The sequence below is a fragment of the Polistes dominula genome, unplaced genomic scaffold (assembly GCF_049000335.1).
Source record: "Polistes dominula isolate Pdom_NZ unplaced genomic scaffold, Pdom_raw_medaka contig_79, whole genome shotgun sequence".
Lineage (NCBI taxonomy): Eukaryota > Metazoa > Arthropoda > Insecta > Hymenoptera > Vespidae > Polistes > Polistes dominula.
In genome coordinates this window covers 1,219,894-1,243,108 of record NW_028300916.1, presented here as the reverse complement: position 1 = coordinate 1,243,108, position 23,215 = coordinate 1,219,894, and the positions used below count along the sequence as shown (strand labels likewise).

The following is a 23,215-nucleotide window of genomic DNA, read 5'->3' as shown; positions in this document are numbered from 1 at the left end:
ATCGATGACAGTCTGCGTTCGATATAAACAATACAAATGCAATTTCATTTTGTTTATTCAGATTTTAAATAATTAATCGAATTTCAAATCTTTTTTGCATATCTCGTGTGACTGAATTACGAAAAATAAAAATATTATATATGTATGTATTGTACAATCTGATCGTATTTGACCCATATAAAATATGACTGTACAAATGTATGAAGCATATAATATATGATTATAAATGTTACACATTAATATAATGAAATTTATTCATTTCATTTATATGCAACATATAAAAATGATTTTTCAACAAATAATAATTTCCATATGGTAAAATTCGTGAAAGTTTATTGACGGGTTATGTATGTGTTAAACGATGTGTTATCGATATTCAACTAAAAATAGCTCCATATGCAATTGGACAATATCCTTAAGAGAGGTTATTTTTGCAAGACAAAAGCTGGATATTTATAGATTAATAAATTTATTCGTTATTATATCTTTATCGCAGATTCTCAACTATATTTTATAATCTTGTATATAGATATTTAAGGTTGAGAATCTTTGGTGTATGTTATGAATTAATTACTGTGTAAAAGAACAGGTACTATAAATGTTAGATACGTTACTGCTTAAACCGTGAGACGTCGCAGTATCTTACGATCGATTATAACGAAATCTCTGCATCGTGTTTCATTAATCGTAACAACATTTCTCAGTAAATTCCGTGTGTTGTCTGATATTGTTTGTGTGCAAAAAGAAACGGTTGTGTATTAGTTAAATGACAGTGAAAAGATAGCAGTATGGTCAAGAGTGGATAAGGAAGAAATCAAATGTCAAAGAATATTCGAGCAGCACACGTGATCAGCTGAATCATCAAATTATTGTTTGCGATATTTCATATGAAAATAAAACAAATGTTAAATTGACCAATACAATATTTGTATTAACACTTTATTTTATTAATTTTTAATTGATTCGTTATTATTTGTAGAAATTTATTTTATCGTGCAAACATGTCGCGTGTATGCAAGGTTAGATCAGTTAAAAAACATTCAAGTGCATATTTAATATTATTACGGACAGCAGTACGATCTTGAAAGTATTTAAAAAAAAAAAAAAATTCGAAAAAATTAGAAATATGAATAAATTAGTTTAGCTCGGGGTACCGTTCGTTTGATATACGTTCGTAAGGTGCGATCGCAGCGCCACCACGCAGTGTCGCTCGCGATCGAAGGTGGGAAGGGCAAGCGGAGTAGTGGGGGAACCGGCACGGGAGTCGTGTTCCGCGTGCGAGCGAGTGTACACACGTGTGCCCCCTCCGCTCTCTTCTCGCCACGTACATACCAACCGTGAACGAACGAAACGGACGAAAATGTCGTCGCGGAAGAGCTCGAACATATCGTCCGAACTCTCGGTCCAACGCTGGAACTCTACGAAAGTGAGTGAGTTTCATTTGTTTTCTTATATTATTACGTTCTTTTAATTACCCACTTAAATATATTTTTATCATACTTATATGTATATTCTTTATCATTATGGGATACGTCTAACATCCAGTATCTCTCAGTTTATTTTATATTTACCGGTCAGTCATTACAATACATAGAAATATTAGTGTATATTGAAACTAATCAAAATGTTGTCAGAAAACTTACAAATAGTTCATTTAGATATAGAAATTAGTGTCTATAATGAATACATGGTACGTAATGTTTTCTGTGAACAGTGTAGTGTGTTAATATCTTCGATGACGATATTTAACAAAAGAAACTATTCTTTTTTTATGTACTGCATCCTCTTAACATACTATCGTTAAGTATGATTTTATTTTTAATATGTAGATAATAATACATTTTCTTACTTGAAAAATATACTTACTTAATTCTTAATGAATATTTGCTTGTCAATGATCACTTCGTTGTTTATTTGTTGAGGTAAAAGAGATAAATTGTAATGAACGTTTTTATCGAGATAAAAAATAAAGATTAAAGTTGAAAAGGTCGAATCATTGGTAATCGCCCTTTTCGGTCGTCCATCTTTAATCTTCCTCCATTTGTCGTGTCGCGAATGAATCTTTTGAGAGAAAAGAGAGCAAGTAATTTGTTGATGACAACTCGAGATATTTTGCGATGACGCAATGCAATCTCCTCTCATTCTTTGGCCATTTCGCTTCGTAGAAATTCCTGGCTAACTTAGCGAGGTCTGCTTTGACTCTTGTTGCAAAATATTGACCTTGCTTTAAATCAATGACTTTAACCGGACTGTTGGTAATTGTATTGGTGTTTAAACCCTTTCACGTTCCTTAACACAATGATGATTTTAAAAGTATTCGAGTAGTATATATATAGTTGTCTTATTTATTCTTAGAAAAGCAAAAAAAAAAAGAAAAGGGATTGCAATTGCATAAAAACAATTTTTATATCTTATTTCCTTTTTCTTTTTTCTTTACATTATTAATGTTATGTAAACTGCATAAATAGCTTAACGAACGACATTGTTCATGTTATTTCGTTTCAAGTTGCATTGCTTCGTTCTCACGTGAGGTTATGTATGTTTAACTAAAGGAATCTATATATATATATATATATCATTCCTTATATATATATGTATATAATATTATATATATTATATATTATATAATATATATTATATAATATTATATGTTATATATTATTATATAATATATATATAATTTATAATAATATTAATAATATTAATTATATAATAATATATAATATTATAATAATTAATAAATAAATAAATAAATATATATATATATATATATATATATATTATATAATCTATAAATATTCTAAATGATTTACTGACAATTCTAATTTCAAATTTTTTTATTATTTATTTCTTTACCAAAAAAAAAAAATTGTGCAAGTTCATTTACCAGTGGGAGAAAAAGTATTATCATTAAAAATCTTACTTTTTAAACTGATTGCATTTTACTTTGAAATAATTTGTTTAACTTAAAAAAATAATAAAAATATGATTCTCTCTCTCTCTCTCTCTCTCTCTCTTACTTTCCCTCTTTCTCTCTCTTTCGTTTCTATTACGTTAATTACAAAACATTCTTTGTTTTAAAACTACCTCGTCAACTAATAACTTTTTGACTTTGTATGCTAATACCTTTTTTTTTTATCAAAAATGAAAAAGAAAAAATGTATTCATACAAAATACAAAAGAATGAAGTTATCTGTACTGATAATTACAGTCAATTGGTTGTGAAAATATTTTTTTTTAAATAATTGATATTAGGTCGTTCCATAAATGCCTTCCATTTTTTAGTGATAAGTTAAACAATATTGTATGGGTAATATACCTTTTTTTTTATTTGTATTTTACGTTATTTTACTAAATAATAATAGCGATTCTGTTCTATTTTACTTTTTTCTATACTGTAAATTATTCAATTTAAAAATTATTATGTCCGTAGAATTACTAAAACAAAAAGTAAAACTTTTGGGATGACCTAATATTATAAAACCAATTATAGAATCAATTTCTTTTTTTCAATTTTTTAAATAATCCACTGTCATTAGACATTTAAGGTGGTAATATAATAGTTATTGAATTATCCGATAGATTATGTAATATATATATATATATTATGTAATACAAATAAAATATACAATCCATATATAAAACATTTATACGTGTGCTGGACAATCACGTGTTTAATTTTTTGCTGACTCACAGGGTACAATTCCATTACTTAAGTTGTATGATCATCTTGATGACGATCTTTATAAGCTTAACTAAAGAATAATTAAAGTTAACCGTAAAGCTTTTTATTAATTGGAATCGAGTTGTTTACTGACGAAAAAGAATTGTTTAAATACATTAAAACAATGAGTAGAATTATTATCATTCGTGTAAAACTATTAATGATTATAATGTATTTGAAAAAAAGAAAAAAAACAAAAAAAAAACAAATTTTCAAATGAATTTATTTTTCTCAGCTTTTATTCTTTTTTTTTTGTAATTTTTAAAAATTTTATATCATTAAATAAATTGTTTGTTTTTGAGTTGAAGTTAATTTTGAGAAGTAAATTATTTCAACTTTTTTCTTAAATATATTTCTTTGTTTTTTTTTTCTTTTTCTTTTCTTGTCCTTTTTAACGCCTTATTTTAATTTTTGATTTTACTTTACTATTATTTCAAAGTGAATAAATAATTTTAATAATAAATAGTTTTATAGATATAATTATTATAATTATTATTGTATTTTATATATATATATATATATAAATTATAAAATATATAATTTTATATATAATATAATTATAATTAAATAATATATATAATTATATATTATTTAAATTTATTATTATTATTATTATTATTATTATTATATATATAATAATATTATAATAATATTAAAATAATATTAATAATATAAAAATAATAATATATAAAATATAATAATAATAATAATAATAATAATAATAATAATAACAATAATAAAATAATAATATAAAAATAATATTATATAAAATATATATAATAATATAATATATTTATATAATATATATATAATATATACTATATAATAAAAATATATAATAAATTAAAATATAATATATATATATAAAATTAATATTATATTATATATCTTTATAATATTAGAAAAAGTTATAATAGCATATATAATAATTTATATATATATATAATATCATTATATAATTATAGAAATAAATAAATAAATTAATTAAAAAGTATATGCATGTATATATATATATATATATATATTACATTGAATTAAGTAGTGACGATGTATCTATCGATACTTTGCACGATTATTCTAAGCACAATTTGCAATATTTCTTGAAAAAAAAGAAAAAAGAAAAAAAGAAAAAATAGAAAAATAGAATCAGAGAAACTAACAAACACGAGAATTTGTAATTAGAACTTTTTGTTCAATAATTTGAAATTCAATATGCGATTCATTATATTTTTTATGAACGACGTAATATATAATTATTAGGTGTCACGTAATTTTCCTCTACAAGCTTACGAATTCTTCATCTTGCGAAATAATAGGTTTTATCATTTTAAGAGGCTACTATTATCTTTTTCCATTTTTTATATTTCTTTTTTTTTCTTTTTTGTGATAATGTCTAATATTTTTATGTCATTTACAATCGTAAGAATTGTTGAATTACTTCTTTTTATTTACTTAATAATTTTTTTATCTATTTATTTTATTTTTTAAATATATCATTCATTTTTATACTACACATATCAAAGTACTAATTGATTAAGTACTGTTAATTTTTGTGTGGTTGTAATTTTTGATTTTCAATTATTTTTTCAATACGTTTATTTACGTAATTTTTTAACTGTTACGTTTTGGGGGGATTTACGAATTGCTTACGTATTTAAACTTTAACCCTTTCATATCTTCGAAACCGTTACTACGTTTAATTTGATATTTTTTTTTTTTTTTATCAATTTGTTACATCATTTAAAAGTTAATATTTAGATTAGTGATTACCAAAATTTATTTTATTCTCTACGCCCCTGTTAAAATTGAAATTTTTCGGAAATCACGTTTCTATCAAAAATACTTTACCAAATAATTAATAATTAATAATTGTTTGCAAGGATTAGGAATTAGGAAATGTAAATAAAACACATTTTAGATTATCAATATGTCTAATATAGAAAAAAAATTTAACAACTTAATAATCAATGTTTCCTTCTTCGTCATGATTTTATCATTTTATCATAACAATTTCCGAAAATTTTATAATAATCGTATTATACACGAAGATTAGGTTTTCAAAATCTGTCGCATGATTTAAAGAAACTTCGAAAGTACTTGAAAGTGTCGTCATTTTTTGTCTTTTTTATGTATTCGAATTAATTCTTATCATTTTAGATTACATTACAAGTGCTATACATGAAATATAGAAATAAATATAAATATATATATGCACATATATGTAGGTATAATTTATTTAGGGTGAGAGGTGCGAGGTGAACATACACCCAGTTTAATCCTACTAATAAGATTTATTTAAAACAGGTATTAGAAAAAGTACAATATTAGTTTCACAATCTTACGGTTACAACTTAGATGAGCGACTGAATTCTTACGACTGTTACAACTGATACAACTGCGACCGTTACAACTGATATCTAACTACATTCTATTTCTACGACTGAGACTCCTTTACTTCTACCCCCGAGAGTCTGCTCTCTTATTCTTTTCCATGCCTTTTATATCAGAAATCACCTACACCCCTTTTTGAGAGGGAAGAAGCTTACAAATCTTACTGACCAATAGCATAAGGATCCACCCCATAGTCCACCGACAGGTACAGCCTATGGTTTTCGGTAGTGGGAACTATGCATACAGAAACTTAATCTAGCACATCGGAATGTTACACCTTTTTATGGCATCGCATATCGGAAATTCTTCAAAGGGTCCCTACACTGCACACATGGTTTTTTATTACACCAATATCCTAATAACCCTCAAGGTTCGTTTATGGTTTTATGGCCCACCTAATCTTTTCTTTTAATCTGGATAGATTTCTCTTTTTCAAATAAAATGAGATCTACAGAAAGGACTGAATACTAGTTTTTGTCTACCTCTGCTACACTTAAAACTCTCCTACATATATATGCATAAATGCATGCATATATATATATATATATATATAGGTATCACATGTTAGAACTGATGTATTTAGGTTAAGCGTAATAAATTTAGAAATTTATGAGTTAGTTATAATCTCAAATTGTAAAAAGATGTTAATTTTCAATAACTTTGAACATAAAGTAAACAACATTTTGAACATAACATAAGGTAAACAATTATTTGAAAGTTTATTAACAAAATATTCGTATCATTTAATAATATGAATTAAATGAATTAATATTAAGAATGAATAAAATAAAAAAAAAGTATAATATTATGTTTGTTTCACGAGTTTTGGATGTAATATTTTTAGATTATACTTTCATTAAAATATGCTTAGTATTCTGAAAAAATAAAAATAAAAATAACTGCAAATCTTGCTGTTAAAATTTCTTGAAAGATAGAGCTTCCTTTTAAAAATTAATCGAAAAATGATACTATAAAGTAGGTAATAGTTTTTACAATATAAATTATATATATATATATATATAAAAATGTATTTAATAATAAAAAAAATATATATATATATAATAATATAATATTTATTATATATATAAATAAGAATATATATTTATTTATAAAATTAATATAAAATATTAATGATATATATAAAATATTACATCTATATATAATATATTATAATTATATTATTATATTTATTATATTAATATATTATATATTATTATTATAATATATTAATATTATTATTATATGTAAATATTAATTATTTATATGTTATTATTATAATATATATAATAATATATAATATTTATATATAATAATAATATTAAAAAATATATTATATATTATTATTATTATATATAAATATTATATTTATATTATATTAATATATTATAATATATTTATTTTCAACGATAAATAGTTGCGTATCGTTTAATTAATTTACTTCCTATCATTTATATGGATAACTTCTTTTTTTTCTTTTCATTTATTTCAAATAATTGTTCGATTCTATTAAAATAAGAATGTGAAGGAAATATAACTTAACAATTTATCTTTCTTTTTATTTTTTATTTTTATTTCTTTTTATTTTTAATACAACAATTCTAAATGTGTCAATAGTTTTATATGAGTGAAAAAAAGTAGGAAGAATTTCTTATTTCAAAAATGTATAGAAAAATTATGTGTAATTAATAGATCTTAATTGGAGTCTTACTTTGTACGGTATTTTTTTTTTTCTTTTTTTTTCTTTTTTTTAGAAAAGAATGGAATTTAACTGTATTGGAATAATAGAATTTTCAAAGAGTCTTCCGTTAAGTAAATTAAAAGGTTTCTCATTCTTTCTATTATTTAAAAGTAACTATGCTAAATTACACTAAAATAAGTAAAAAAAAAAATATTTAATGTACATATTGTAAGCCTTACTTATATTTAATGTTCATAAGTATTGTTTACGAACATTGTGCTCAAATAATGTTATCTAATGAGTGCATTATTTTCGTTTATGTCACGTGCAATGAGTTGTCTTTTTTTCTCTAATATAGATAAAATAATTTTACTTATATGGCGGTATACTTATGTTAAAATTACCATCTATAAATTTCACGTATATTCGTGATAATAAAAGTGAAACTCTAGAAGTAATTGTATGTTAATTATACCAAAGAAAATGTTCGTTAAATATTGAATTTTTTATAGTAAAATATTTCAATTTATTTATGGGAGTGCAGGGGACCAATACATACTATATATATAATTATTATTAATATATTATTAAATAATTAATTATATATTATATAAAATATATAAATTATTACTATATACTATATATAATATAAATATAATTATATATATATTATATTATATTATAAATATAATTTTATATATATATATATATATATATATGTAATAAATAAAAATTATTATATTATAATAATAATTATATATATAAAATAAATTAATTTCAATATTAAAATATTATATAAATATATATATATATTTTTATTAGTATATATATAATTTATAATATAATATTTATAATAAATATAATATTTTATTATTATTTATTTATTATATATATTTATTATATATATAATAAAAATAATATATTATTAATTTTCTATACATAATACTATATGTAATTTAATTAAATATTAAATATATACATATAGTAATTATGCTAATGGTATTTTTTTTATTTAACCCTTTGAGTGCTATGGACGCATATGTGTTTGTAAAATAATGTAATGTATATATTAATTAATTAAATTATATTTATAAAGAAAAACTTTTAATTATTGAACATAATTTACAAAATATATTTTAAAGTAATAGTATTCAGCATGCAAAGGGTTAAGAAAAATTACAATATATATGCATACATACATATTTAATTTATGAACTTGTTTCGATTTATTTAAACTTGTATGAAAATTTTAATGAGTTTGATTATGCGTGATCATTGTTTTTTTAAATATTTTTTTTCTCTCTCTCTCTCTTACTCACCATCCTCCCTTACGTTTAGCTCATTCCCCCCCCCCCTATTCTTCTCTTTCACTGTCTATCATTATATTATTCCGTAAGGCGGTCGGCGACTCGTAAGAAGACGGTGGCAGTGGGGTTGGAAAGCCAGAGGAAGAGGAAGAAGAAGAAAAAGAAGAAGAAGAAGAAGGCATTTCGCCGGTTTTCAATCGACATTCAGTATCGAGATGCGACGAGAGTGCATCGTATATTTCTTCAATCGATGGTGTATACCATGTCGTTGATTTTGTTAATAAAATAAGACCGTTTGTTATTCAATTAAAACCATGGGATTCTGATTTTCGACAGAAATCACTGACTCTCGGAATAATTTGTGAAAATTTGTTGCAATTTTTGTTTCATTTATTTTCGAATCGGTTTATTTTCTTTTGCTAGTTTTTTTTGTTTTTGTTTTTTTTTGGTTTTTGTTTTTTCTGTTTTATTTTGTTTGGCAAGAGGAAAAAGGATCTCTCTGGTTGTGTGTGTGTGTCTGTATAATTATATTGGTAAGAAAATATTTTTATATTAATAATAATTAGAAATAAAAAAAAATTCAAATGATTTATGTGTACGTGCACACGATTTTTAATTAAATATATATCTTTTGTTTTTATTTGTTGTTGGAATGAAAAAAAAAGAATATTTTTAAAAAGATAGATTACAAAATTATCATAAATATAATTACTTTTTGTTATTTTTTTTATTTTTTTTTTTTGGGTAAGAATTTGTGTTATTATTAGTAAAGAAATTTTGATTGGAAATAATCTAAAAGATAACACGAACCGTACGAATACATAAACAATCAAAACAAACTCATACTTATATACAATATATATAATTGTATTTATAATATATATATTATTAATATAATATAATATAATATATTAACATTATATTATATTAATTTTAATATTAATATTGTAGTAATGTACATTAGTAATGTAACACATTACTATAATACTATATTATAGTAATATAATAAATTAATTAAAATTAATATAATATAATGTACTATAAAAAATTATATATTATATTATATTAATTTTAATATTAATATTGTAGTAATGTACATTAACATTACTATAATACTATATTATAGTTATATAATAAATTAATTAAAATTAATATAATATAATGTAATATAAAAAATTATATATTATATTATATTAATTTTAATATTAATATTGTAGTAATGTACATTAACATTACTATAATACTATATTATAGTTATATAATAAATTAATTAAAATTAATATAATATAATGTAATATAAAAAATTATATATTATATTATATTAATTTTAATATTAATATTGTAGTAATGTACATTAGTCATGTAATACATTACTATAATACTATATTATAGTAATATAATAAATTAATTAAAATTAATATAATATAATGTAATATAAAAAATTACATATTATATTATATTAATTTTAATATTAATATTGTAGTAATGTACATTAGTAATGTAATACATTACTATAATACTATATTATAGTTATATAATAAATTAATTAAAATTAATATAATATAATATAAAAAATTATATATTATATTATATTAATTTTAATATTAATATTGTAGTAATGTACATTAGTAATGTAATACATTACTATAATACTATATTATAGTTATATAATAAATTAATTAAAATTAATATAATATAATATAATATAAAAAATTTTATATTATTTTATATTAATTTTAATATTAATATTGTAGTAATGTACATTAGTAATGTAATACATTACTATAATATTATATTATAGTAATATAATAAATTAATTAAAATTAATATAATTATACATATAATATATATATATATATTATTATTATTATTATTTATTTATTTTTTTTTTTTTTGTAGAAATATTGTGCTCAAAATTAATTATATTCAAAAAGATAGCACTTGACACATAACTCAGACAAAATTTTTATTTTCCGAATAGTTTTTATTGGTCATTGTCAGGTTCAGCATTTAATATTTGCACATCATTGAATTCCTTTTGTCAGAGTCATTATCCAAAAATAAGTATTAAAACAACATTGTATTTAAAAAAACAAAATTGACACAAATAATCTCAAAAATGACTCAATGTAGCAAAAAACATACTAATGTCATGTTTTATTCCTAAATTTTGTATGCATTTTTTTCCTTATTTACTTTTCTGCTACTATCATACTATCATACACCACGATCTGGTTGAGAGAATCAACCTGTATATAATATAAAATATATTTTGATTTAGAAATATATGATATTATTATATAAGAATCATGTTAATTTAAACAAATTAACTGTTAATTAATTGAATTAATTGTGATCAATCTTTGAATATTGTTTCATCGGATTAGCAACAGGTGTTATCGATAGCATTTACATAAATACGTTTACTAGGAATAAATGTGTGACCATAGCATATTTAGAATAAATTAATTAAAAATAAAAATATTACCAGAGATAATCTAAGAAATTGATTGGTTATTTTGAATTATTATTTGTTTTTTTTTTTATTATTTTAATTTTAATTTTAATTTTTTTTTTGTTATATAAATGGGTGACCATAGCATAGTTAGAATAAATTAATTTAAAAAAAATATATTACTAGAGATAATTTAAGAAATTGATTGAATATTTTGAATTATTATTTGTTTTATTTTTTATTATTATAATTTTCATTTTCATTTTTTTATTATATAAATGTGTGACCATAGTTAGAATAAATTAATTTTTAAAAAATATATTATCAGAGATAATTTAGGAAATTGATTGGGTATTTTGAATTATTATTTGTTTCATTGTTTATTATTTTAATTTTAATTTTAATTTTAATTTTTTTGTTATATAAATGTGTTACTATAGCGAATTTAGAATAAATTAATTTTAAAAAAATATATTACCAGAGATAATCTAAAAAATTGATTGGATATTTTGAATTATTATTTGTTTTATTTTTTATTATTATAATTTTAATTTTCATTTTTTTAGTATATAAATGTGTGACCATAGCATATTTATAATAAATTAATTTAAAAAAATATAGTACCAGAGATAATCTCTGAATTTGATTGGGTATTTTGAATTATTATTTGTTTTATTTTTTATTATTATAATTTTCATTTTCATTTTTTTATTATATAAATGTGTGACCATAGTTAGAATAAATTAATTTTAAAAAAATATATTATCAGAGATAATCTAAAAAATTGATTGAATATTTTGAATTATTATTTGTTTTATTGTTTATTATTTTAATTTTAATTTTAATTTTAATTTTAATTTTAATTTTAATTTTTTTGTTATATAAATGTGTTACTATAGCGAATTTAGAATAAATAATTAATAAAAAAATATATTACCAGAGATAATCTAAAAAATTGATTGGATATTTTGAATTATTATTTGTTTTATTTTTTATTATTATAATTTTAATTTTCATTTTTTTATTATATAAATGTGTGACCATAGCATAGTCAGAATAAATTAATTAAAAAAATATATTACTATAGATAATCTAAAAAATTGATTGAATATTTTGAATTATTATTTGTTTTATCTTTTATTATTATAATTTTAATTTTAATTTTTTTAGTATATAAATGTGTGACCATAGCATATTTAGAATAAATTAATTAAAAAAAATATAGTACCAGAGATAATCTCTGAATTTGATTGGGTATTTTGAATTATTATTTGTTTCATTGTTTATTATTTTAATTTTAATTTTAATTTTAATTTTTTTATTATATAAATGTGTGACCATAGTTAGAATAAATTAATTTTAAAAAAATATATTACTAGAGATAATCTAAAAAATTGATTGGATATTTTGAATTATTATTTGTTTCATTTTTTATTATTTTAATTTTAATTTTAATTTTAATTTTTTTATTATATAAATGTGTGACCATAGTTAGAATAAATTAATTTAAAAAAAATATATTATCAGAGATAATTTAGAAAATTGATTGGATATTTTGAATTATTATTTGTTTTATTGTTTATTATTTTAATTTTAATTTTAATTTTATTTTTTCTTTTGTACTTCTATTCATCTATTATATAGAATGAATTTTAATAGATCTCATAGGTGATATTACAATAAATTCGCATTCTTTTTCATTGGGGAATTTAAAGATCGTGAATATGAGAAATAGCTAGTTGGAATTCTTAAGTCGTTAGGTCGATATGAAATTCTGGGATATACACGTTTACCTTATTGATCTTAAGGTCAGTGAATAACAATGACATTAATAAAATACAATGTTGGTATTTTTTAATTTCATTGATTTCGTCAAAATTGTTCGAAAGAAATCATCAATAATCCGTAATCAATTTATCTTTATCTATCAAATTAAAAAAAAAATAAATAAATAAACAACTACATTTAAAGAGTAATAAGCAAATGTAAATAATTAATGTTACAAGTCAAACAACATTGTATAACACATAGTTATCTAATAACTACAATATAAAAAAAAAAATAAAAAATCAACTGGTAAAATAATATTGTTCATACGTGTATAATAATCAATATTCATAATAATCTATGAGTCATGTTTAATAAATTAAATCAACATTTTTATCTAAGTGATAATTCATTAACAATTTTAACTTTAAAATTTTATTTTTATTTTTTATTTTTTTTAATAGTTACAACAAAACAATACGAATACTTTGAATTATTAACTTGATTAGTTAGTTATCTTTAAACAAATGTTCTTCATTATTTATGTTAAAAACACATGGTTATTTATTTTATATATATATATATATATTTAAATATATAAATGTTTTACATGTGTGGTAATGACGAAGCTTGTATAGTTTTAACACATACGATATCGTTGACATTCAAGCCTTGCGGCGGAAGTTACATAAAAAGAAACAGATTCTGCATGTATGATTAGTAATTATATATGTATAGAACGTTATATTGCACCAATTTACGCCAGTCGTTTTATGAAAACACAACGGACAGAACGTTTCTTATTTTGATTTTGTTTTTGTTTTTGTTTTTTTTTTTTGTCAATAATTTCGCTAAACTTTATTCATTTTCTTTTCTTTTCTATTCTTTTCTTTTCTTTTCTTTTCTTTTTTGGTAAGTCAATTTGTTAACTACGACGAAAACAATTATTTCTGATTGATTTTTTCATTAAGGAGAAAAGGAAGGGGTTGGTGGGTTTCGTAAATTATTAAATCACTAAGAAATAAAATGATAATCATAATAATTATTTTAATTTTTTTTTGGTCTATTATTATTCTCTTTTTTCTGTTTTTTTTTTTTTAGAATCCAAGAAGATCTATATTTTTTCAATTAAGAAGGGATAAATTTCATTTGTATTTACTACTACATAAAAATGGAAGATTCACCGAGGTAAATATTATTTACATGTTATTATCGTAATACAAATATTAAATAAATCCAAGCAAGTGTAGCAGCCTATATGTGCCCATAATTATGAAAGTGGTCTAAGTAAAAATTAATAAAAAAAATGAGTTTAACAGTTATTACGCACTACATTATTATAAACTAAATAAATTCAATGTAATTTGAAAATGATATTATCAAACATGAATCGTTAGATAATGTTTGTTATTTCAATATTGTATAAAATTCATATAGCGTTCAAGTATAAATCTTTAAATATCTCGAAACAAGAGATATATGACTTAGATCACTTTCATAATTAAGGGCACATATATATATTTAAAGTTTTTATCTATCTTTATCGTTTTTTTTTCTATATATTATATTTAGTAGTGCTTGTGTAAATATAAGAATATTTCAAGATATGAAATATATTCCCTTTTATAGATACGAGGAACCCGGCATGTATAAAAAAAGATCACCCTGTAGTTTACGGAGATTAGGAGGTAAGATAATAATAATAATAATGATAATATTTTTTATTTCATTTTATCATTTTTATTATTTTTTAAAATAGTATATATAATATGTATCACATTATATATATATATTTTATATTATTATATATATATATATATATATTTATTTATTTTATTTATAATATTATATTTATTATATTAATAATTATATTATATTATTATTATTTATATATAATATATAATAAAAATAATATATATATATATATATAATAATAATAATAATAATAATAATAATAATATAATAATGATAATATTTTTAATTTCATTATATTATTATTATTATTTTTTTTTTTATTATTTTCCTAAATACAAAGAAAAATGTAATAATACAAGCATGCATAAAATATAAAAATGTAGAATTATCGTCGTCATTTTTAACGGAAAACAATTTTTTCATAGTACTGTTATTCTTCTTAACAAAACGATCGATAATTCGAATAAAAGAATTATTCTTCTTATTCGTTGAATAGTACATTATACCGGACGTAAATAGTCAGTATCGATTTGTTCGTGTAATGATATCATCAGTACAAGCATATATTGTATTATATTCATTTAAGTAACACCTGGAGAACATTTCTCGATAAACATTAGTATGAATAATTTATGTTGATTTTACTCTAAAATATTATTAATGTACAGTTAGTCAAAAGATAAATAATCATAGAGAGACATTATCAAAAGAGAGAAAGAGAGAGAGAGAGAGATAGAGATAAAGATAAAAATGGAATACTCATTGGAAATTTAGTTTATTCATATACACACTCTACTTACATATACTAAGTTACTTATTGTCATTCACTTGATTGATTGATTCGCGCACTCAATTGAATAGTATATAATAAATACTGTCAATTGTTGTTCTTAATAATTGCTTCAATAAAGAATTTGTACGATCCGATAACGCATTCCATTTGTATTTATTTTTCAGACATGGTGCCAGCACGAGTTGTTCTCTATATGCTTTCTTTTTCCGGGTTCCTTGTTTCCTTTATGATGAGGACTGACATTAATCTTACAATGGTGGCCATGGCAAAACCAACTATGAAATCAAATGTCACGGTCACCACTGAGACGTCTCATTATTGTTACAAATCGGCGAATGTATCGCACGTGGAAAACAACAACAATAGTAGTAACAGCAGTAACTTTGTTAGATTAGAGGTATAAACAATAATCAGATTTTTTCGATTATTTCTATATACTCAATTTCAATTTTGAAATAAACCTTAGGAATCTATTTTCTATCGTTATTATCTACTTCGATCGTATACTTTACGAATTGTCACGCAATACTTATTTACTAAATTGACGTTTATACTTCGTAGAACTTACGTAATTTGGAATCATTTAGTATTGCGTATTTTAAACGTTTTTATGTAAATTATTAATAATGAAGTCACACTTTTTCCTTAACTTTGTAAATTTTAATACGATCGTATATGAATTTCATTCTTTCTAAGAAAAACTAACAAGTTATGTGACGAGTCATGCGAACAATTTTTTAAATTATTCAATAAGAATCATTTGAAATTTTATATAATGTGAAGTTTTTTTAATGTAAGAGAGAACAAGAAAAATGGTGTTTTATCGATCGTCGTATACGCTACATTTTATTATTTGCAGGAAGAGGGTGAGTTTGACTGGAGTCCAGCCATTCAGTCTGCCATTCTTGGTTCCTTCTATTGGTGTTATATCTTATCACAAGTAGTGGGCGGCGTTTTAACTCAATATTTTGGTACAAAGACCGTCTTTGGTGGATCCCAACTTTTAACTGCAATTTGCAGTTTACTTATGCCCAGTGCTGCTGAAATTCATTACGGTGCTATGATAGGTCTTCGAAGTATACAAGGAATCGCTAGTGTAGGTTGAATCATTGTAATTAACCTTTTCGCTGCTAACATTGATTAGAACCATTTAATATTTGAAACTCGCGGATGTATTCACGATGATTATAGTCAAGTTTGTGGTGTACGACCAGTGACTATAGTCACCCAAACTGTCATACATTCGCTATCTTTTACTGCTAACTATAGTTTCCTATTGACATTATGTTACAGTTTACAATTTTTTAAATGCATTACACATTTTAATATCCATCTATTCCTTTATCTATCATTTATATTAAATGAAGAGACTCGTACTCGTAAAAGCTATACTCACGAGTTTTATATTCTCGACGTAATCCTATTGAAAGGACTAAGTACGTTCGTGTAGGTATTATTATGAACCGTAGTAGTGCATTTGCTAGTAAGGGTGTCGTAGCGAAAAGGTTCATTTGTAATGTTTCCTTTATAGAAAATATATGATACAACGTTTGAAAACATGGGATATATTTTTGTAGGGGTTAACTTGGCCAGCTATGTATGCCATTGTTGGACATTGGATTCCACCGGTAGAACGATCCCGTTTCATGTCTTCCTTTCAAGGTAAGTCTTCAGACAGCTGACACTCTAATACAAGTTCTTTTGTGTGTTACAGTGAAACTTCGATACGTATCGAATCATATTATTATATAATACTATTATTATTTATATATTTATATATTTATTTATATATATATATATATGTATATATACGTATGTATATAAATGTATATATATATGATTTATCATGTTTCCCAAATCATTTATAATGTGCGGAGAACACTAGTACGTTGCTTATATTGGATCTCTCTGTTGACGATTATAATCCCTCGTGATATACTAATGCACACTTCTTTCAGACTGGAATGTATGGAAGTTCGAATGAGAAGCTATTCGCAACATCAAACAATATTTACTGTCAAAATTCAAGTCCGGATCAAGAAATTGATAACTTTTATATATTATGTGCATATGTAAATGATTACGTTGCTGTCTTATTATTATAGATAGACACGATAATTTAGTGACGAATAGTCACGATCGTTGATATTGATCTTTTTGATTGGTTTAGCTCCACACGTTGGTTGCATTCGCCGGACCGAGGGGTATACTCATCAGCGACCACTCAACAGCATGAGAAAGGCCGAGTATACTTCCAGCTGGTAGAATCAGCCGGACTCTACGTGCACACGTTGTATAATGTTATTCGCTCATTATCTTTACATGTCAGTTCTGTCTTTCCAAAATCTACATTCGTTCGACACGTGTTTCTAATCTCATTCTTCTCACTCAAACTTTCTCAGAGACTGACCACAGACCGAATAGATATATATCGATTTGTTTTATTTTCTTAGATTGTACTTTATTTAAGAAGAAAGATATTACCTTATATCGATCTTCTTTCATTGTTCTATATTCCATATAGACCATATATACCATACCTTTTTTTTACGTAGAATCTTTTTTATTATCCTTTTTCTTTCCATATTTTTTACATATTGACATATTTCAAACGTAAAACATAGATACGATTAGTTGTTTTGTGTCAGGGTTGCGTCAGGGTTGCGTCTCTGCGTAAGACGAGTGTTTACTCATTTAGCGGTGAGAGCTAGTATATTGCTCGAACTGTTTTCAGGTATAGAAGTTTCATTGTCCCACTGTACAGCCTCATCATTCATCACCCCTCGTCCCTTCGTATTAAGTCTCTAGTTAAATCGCTTTACAGGGTTGATTCATGCTCACCATCATCCAGGAGAGATCATCGAGGGCGCGTGCGTGCAAATCGTGAAACGAGCCCGGGCCCCGAGGTCATTCGACAAGCCTCATGTTTCAGCTTCCTTCCTGGTCGTGGGGTGAGCCATTCCTAACATCTAGATTATCTATATTCAGGGTTCAGCTTTGGGATCGGATTGACCTATCCGTTGTGCGGATTCATCATCGCTCATTTTGGATGGAAAGTGGTTTTCTACACGACCGGTACCATCGGATTAACGTGGTGTCTCTTCTGGTACTTCTTTGCTTTTGACACACCAGCCGCTCATCCAAGGATCTCTCAACAGGAGCTACGTTACATACGTGGAAGCATCGGCAATCAAGTTTTGGGAACGAATGAGGTAAATTTTGTCGATATTGATTTTTAAATAGAAGAGGAAACGTTTTTTGTTTTACAAATATTTGCATTTTTTCAAGGGAATGCCCGTACCATGGAAATCAATTCTAATGTCGTGGCCAGCTTGGGCCATCGGTATTACAACTTTTGGAAGAATATGGGTCCATTATGTATTTATTATTTCTGGCCCGATGTATATAAAAACCGTCCTGGGATTTAGCATTCAGGCTGTAGGTTTTTTTGAAAGCATTCAATAACGTATCAAATATTTGTAATCTTTTTCAATTTATATCACATAAAGATATATCTATCTATATTTATTTTTTTTTTCAGAATGGCGTTTTGTCAGGATTACCATTTATCTGTAGTTATCTAAGTTCCGTAGTATTTTGTTATGTCGCCGATGTTTTGGTCAATCGACAAATCTTATCTTTGACAAATGTTCGCAAAGTTTTCACGGCGTCATGTAAGTTCTATTTTCATTCAATTAGATTATTGTATGGGGATAATAATTAATAATCATATTATAAAGATTTCGTTGTGTGATCTATTTAGCTCAAGTGATTCCTGGAATTCTCGTTCTTCTTATCGGATATCTGGGATGTAATATAATTCTTGTAGCAATCGTTTGGTTCATAGCTGTTATACTTATAACTGCTGCCTATGCTGGTGCAATGGCTAATATCGTTGACATAGCACCAAATTTTGCCGGTAAGTTTTTTCATTGTTTCTATGTAGAGAAACATTCAGAGTGAAATTTGGATTGTTTGTTTATCGTAGGTCCTGTATTAGCATTCGCACAAACTATTCACATGACAGCTAGTTTTCTGTCACCTATAGCAGCTGGTCTGCTCACTCAAGAAAGCGTAAGTATACTTTTTGTTGTTAACATTATAACACCGTAATTCTAATGATAATTTTGTATCGAATAATAATTGACTTTTAACAGCAAGCATTGGACGCTTGGAGAAAAGTGTTCGGAGTAACTACGTGTGTAGCTTGTAGTACATATATCGTATATCAAATCTTTGGCACTGCCGACATTCAAGAATGGAATTATCCTGATCAAAAGTATCCACAATCCGTTCAAGAGGATTCTCAACCTCTTAACGAGTCACCTAGCAAGAACGGAAAGGTAGTTTCGAATCGAGACAATATAGTTGAAGAAGCATAATGCGTATATGTATATATTATGTACAGTAGAGACTCCCGTATAATGCGGGTTAATACGTTACGCGTTGTATAAACTCGCGTTATACAAAATCCCGTGATAGGAAATCTCTTTTTGTTTTATTGTAATTACAGATAAATTCGAATATTTTTTTCATTAAAATATAATATGTTTATTGAGAATGAGAATTGAGAATATGAATGTTGAGAAGTAAGTAGAGGTTAATAATTTATTTGGCAAATGAGAAATAAAACAAAACAATATTCGCTATATTTTTGGCTCGTTAGAAAAATTGCGTTTTCTAGGAACTAGAGTTATAAGAGAATCTACTGTATACGTTTATACATACATGCATTTATATAAAAAGGAAAAAATATAAACAGAGGTAGAAAAACTATCGCCTTATCGTCTGTACTGTTTTTCTCTGTTGTCTGATGTCTCGTTTTATCAAATAGATCTTATCGGTGCATAATTTTTGTTATGAAATTATACGTAAGAAAAATTGAATTATGACCGATATGAGATTCTTAGGATACATTTGGGATACTTTTATCATATAATAAGAGTTTCGCACACTATCACAATCACTTTTATTTATAATGTTTAAAATATGATATAATAGGGAACAAAGTTCGAATTAAACTAGTTAGATTGTATAATATTTCTTCAATTGCAATTCAAGTTTGTATTATTTAAGAAAATCTCGAAACATTGATTTCCTAGTTCTTTTTTTTTGTTTTTGTTTTTTTGTTTTTCTTACATTAATCAGACATCAGAGTTTCTCAGTTTAATTTCGAATATTATTTTGTATATTAGATTTTTGAGTATAAAAAGCTCTCTCTTCGATTGGTTATATTACACGAGAGAAAGTACTTATTTTCGATGTTGTCGTCGTCGTGTCGTCATATGTATGTAAATAAGAATTATATAGTTATTTCTATAATACAAAAAATTATTCACATAGAAATCAGGGTATATTGTATATTGAAATAATGCTAAGAGAATATTTTTATGAGGTAGTTTTATCTCAGGAAGCAAAAGAAAGGATTTCAAATATTATTATTTGAAAATTTTGATTTTTTTTTTTTTTTTTTTTTTTAGATAAAAGACAAATGAGCACAAAAGACTCACACAACAGTGAAATAATTAATTAGCGATATTACACGTATAATATTCATTTTTTTTTTTTTTTTTTTTTTTTTTAAATAAAATTAATTACGTTTGCTTTATAATTTCCTTTTTATACATTTTCTGTGATCTAATCTTCTTGTATTATTTTATTTTTTTTTTTCCTTTATCTTTTATTTTTATGAAAATACTTACCCTACTTACTTATAATAACTTAAGTATATATATCACGTACAAAAAGATCTCGTAAAGATATCGCGCGTGTTTAATTATTTAAACTTAAGAAAATGTTTTTATTTTTATTTTTTATTTTTTTTTTTTAATGTAACATCTGATGATAAATTGGGTGGTATTATTATAAATAGAACGGATGCCGAGAAGTAGAAAGAAAAAGGGATTGGGAGAACGATAATTTAGAAAAAAAGACACGATAGAAGAAGAAAAAGTTAAAAAATACAAAAAAAAAAAACCAGTGCTAATCATTCGTTCTAATTCGCATTTTGCTTGAATTTATTAATTAAATTGTAAGAGCAGCAGGTATAGTATTTGATATAGTTGTTGGTTAAAAAAAAAAAAGATAAATATATCCTAAAATTTGACAACACACTTTAAGATACATAAAGTAGAATTACAAAATACAGAATAGATAATGGACGATAGAAAAATATATATATACACATAAAATGACAGAAACTACAAATTCTGTACTAATCAGTGCCTTGATGTAGGTACATTTCATTTATTAACTTAGTAAAAAAAAAAGAGAAAACTCCTTGTGTCACATCTTCAAAGAATCTTAATACTTATGTGTACCTTTACGATATGTTTGATTTTCAAAGTGTCTAATCGGAGTTTGTCAATCTCTTGAATCCCTTTATCGAACAACTCTAATGGGATAAAACAACAATTTCTTAAATATTTATATGGTAACTCTCTCTCATGAATTTTCAACAAACTTCGGTGTGCACGAACGTTATTAAATGTTTTATTTATTTTTTTTTTCTTATTTTTAACGAATAAAAAGATATAAAAAAAAAGAACAAAAACAAAACGAAACAAAAAAAAAATAATAGGATAATTATATTTTTGCAATTAAGTTCATAAAATTATATATAACATATAATAAGCGTCGTAAGAATTCCGTTTTAATAAGTTAACACACACACACACATACACACACACACAGAAATTATTAAAGCGTGTTTACTAAGAAGTATTATAATTGTAACACTTGTATTTTTCATTTATCTCTCTCTCTGTTGGAAGATTTATATCGTCGAATAATTGTTTGCATCCTTTTCTTTATCGATTATCGATATACATATATGAATCGTAATAATATATTGAAATTGTTATTTGATTCTTTGTTTTAAAACGTTTTTACAATAATAATATTGTTATCTTCATTCTATTCTATTCGCATCATTACCAGATATGATAATGATGATGTGTCGCATAAAGAACGGCCATTAAACAACATCACATGTGAAAAAAACACCACGAATATTAATGTTACACATTGAATTTGACCAAAAAAAAAAAAAAAGAAAACAAAAAAAAAACACGTCAAATTTATATTCAATTTGAAATAAATGTACACATATGTATATTTACAGTTATTGCGATTAATTCTTGAAAAAAAAAAAAAAAAACAAACGATCGATTAAAAATTTAAAATAAAAAATATTATTATTATTATTATTATTATTATTATTATTATTGCAAAATTAAAACAAATTATAAAACTAAATTGACGTAACCATAGTTTATAGTGAAGTAAAAATTTTCATATATTAATAAATATGAAATTAATATCTTAAAACCTTTCATGCGCCATGTATTACAGCCATGATCGTATAATTTCAAACTTAAGAATTATAATATTCTAAAAAAAAAAA

The 23,215-nt window shown here is 23.7% G+C and overlaps 1 protein-coding gene across 7 annotated transcripts; it reads left to right on the top strand.

The window, feature by feature from the left end:
- The first annotated feature begins 618 nt into the window (after window positions 1-618).
- LOC107074417 (Major Facilitator Superfamily Transporter 17) lies at window positions 619-23,024 on the top strand. 7 transcript variants are annotated; one of them, XM_089170584.1, is made up of 13 exons: window positions 619-1,426; window positions 9,191-9,353; window positions 14,424-14,510; window positions 14,952-15,010; window positions 15,975-16,207; window positions 16,670-16,906; window positions 17,388-17,472; window positions 18,799-19,022; window positions 19,099-19,248; window positions 19,352-19,484; window positions 19,574-19,729; window positions 19,799-19,884; window positions 19,968-23,024. In XM_089170584.1, exons 3-13 carry the CDS (start codon window positions 14,494-14,496, stop codon window positions 20,190-20,192), a joined length of 1,605 nt encoding a protein of 534 aa, XP_089026710.1. In that variant the 5' UTR covers window positions 619-1,426; window positions 9,191-9,353; window positions 14,424-14,493; the 3' UTR covers window positions 20,193-23,024. The 7 variants fall into 7 exon arrangements, with proteins under 7 accessions (XP_089026710.1, XP_015191317.2, XP_015191319.2 ...); XM_015335831.2 differs by having other exon boundaries at window positions 9,191-9,633; XM_015335833.2 differs by having other exon boundaries at window positions 619-1,430; window positions 9,191-9,633.
- Window positions 23,025-23,215: the final 191 nt, after the last annotated feature.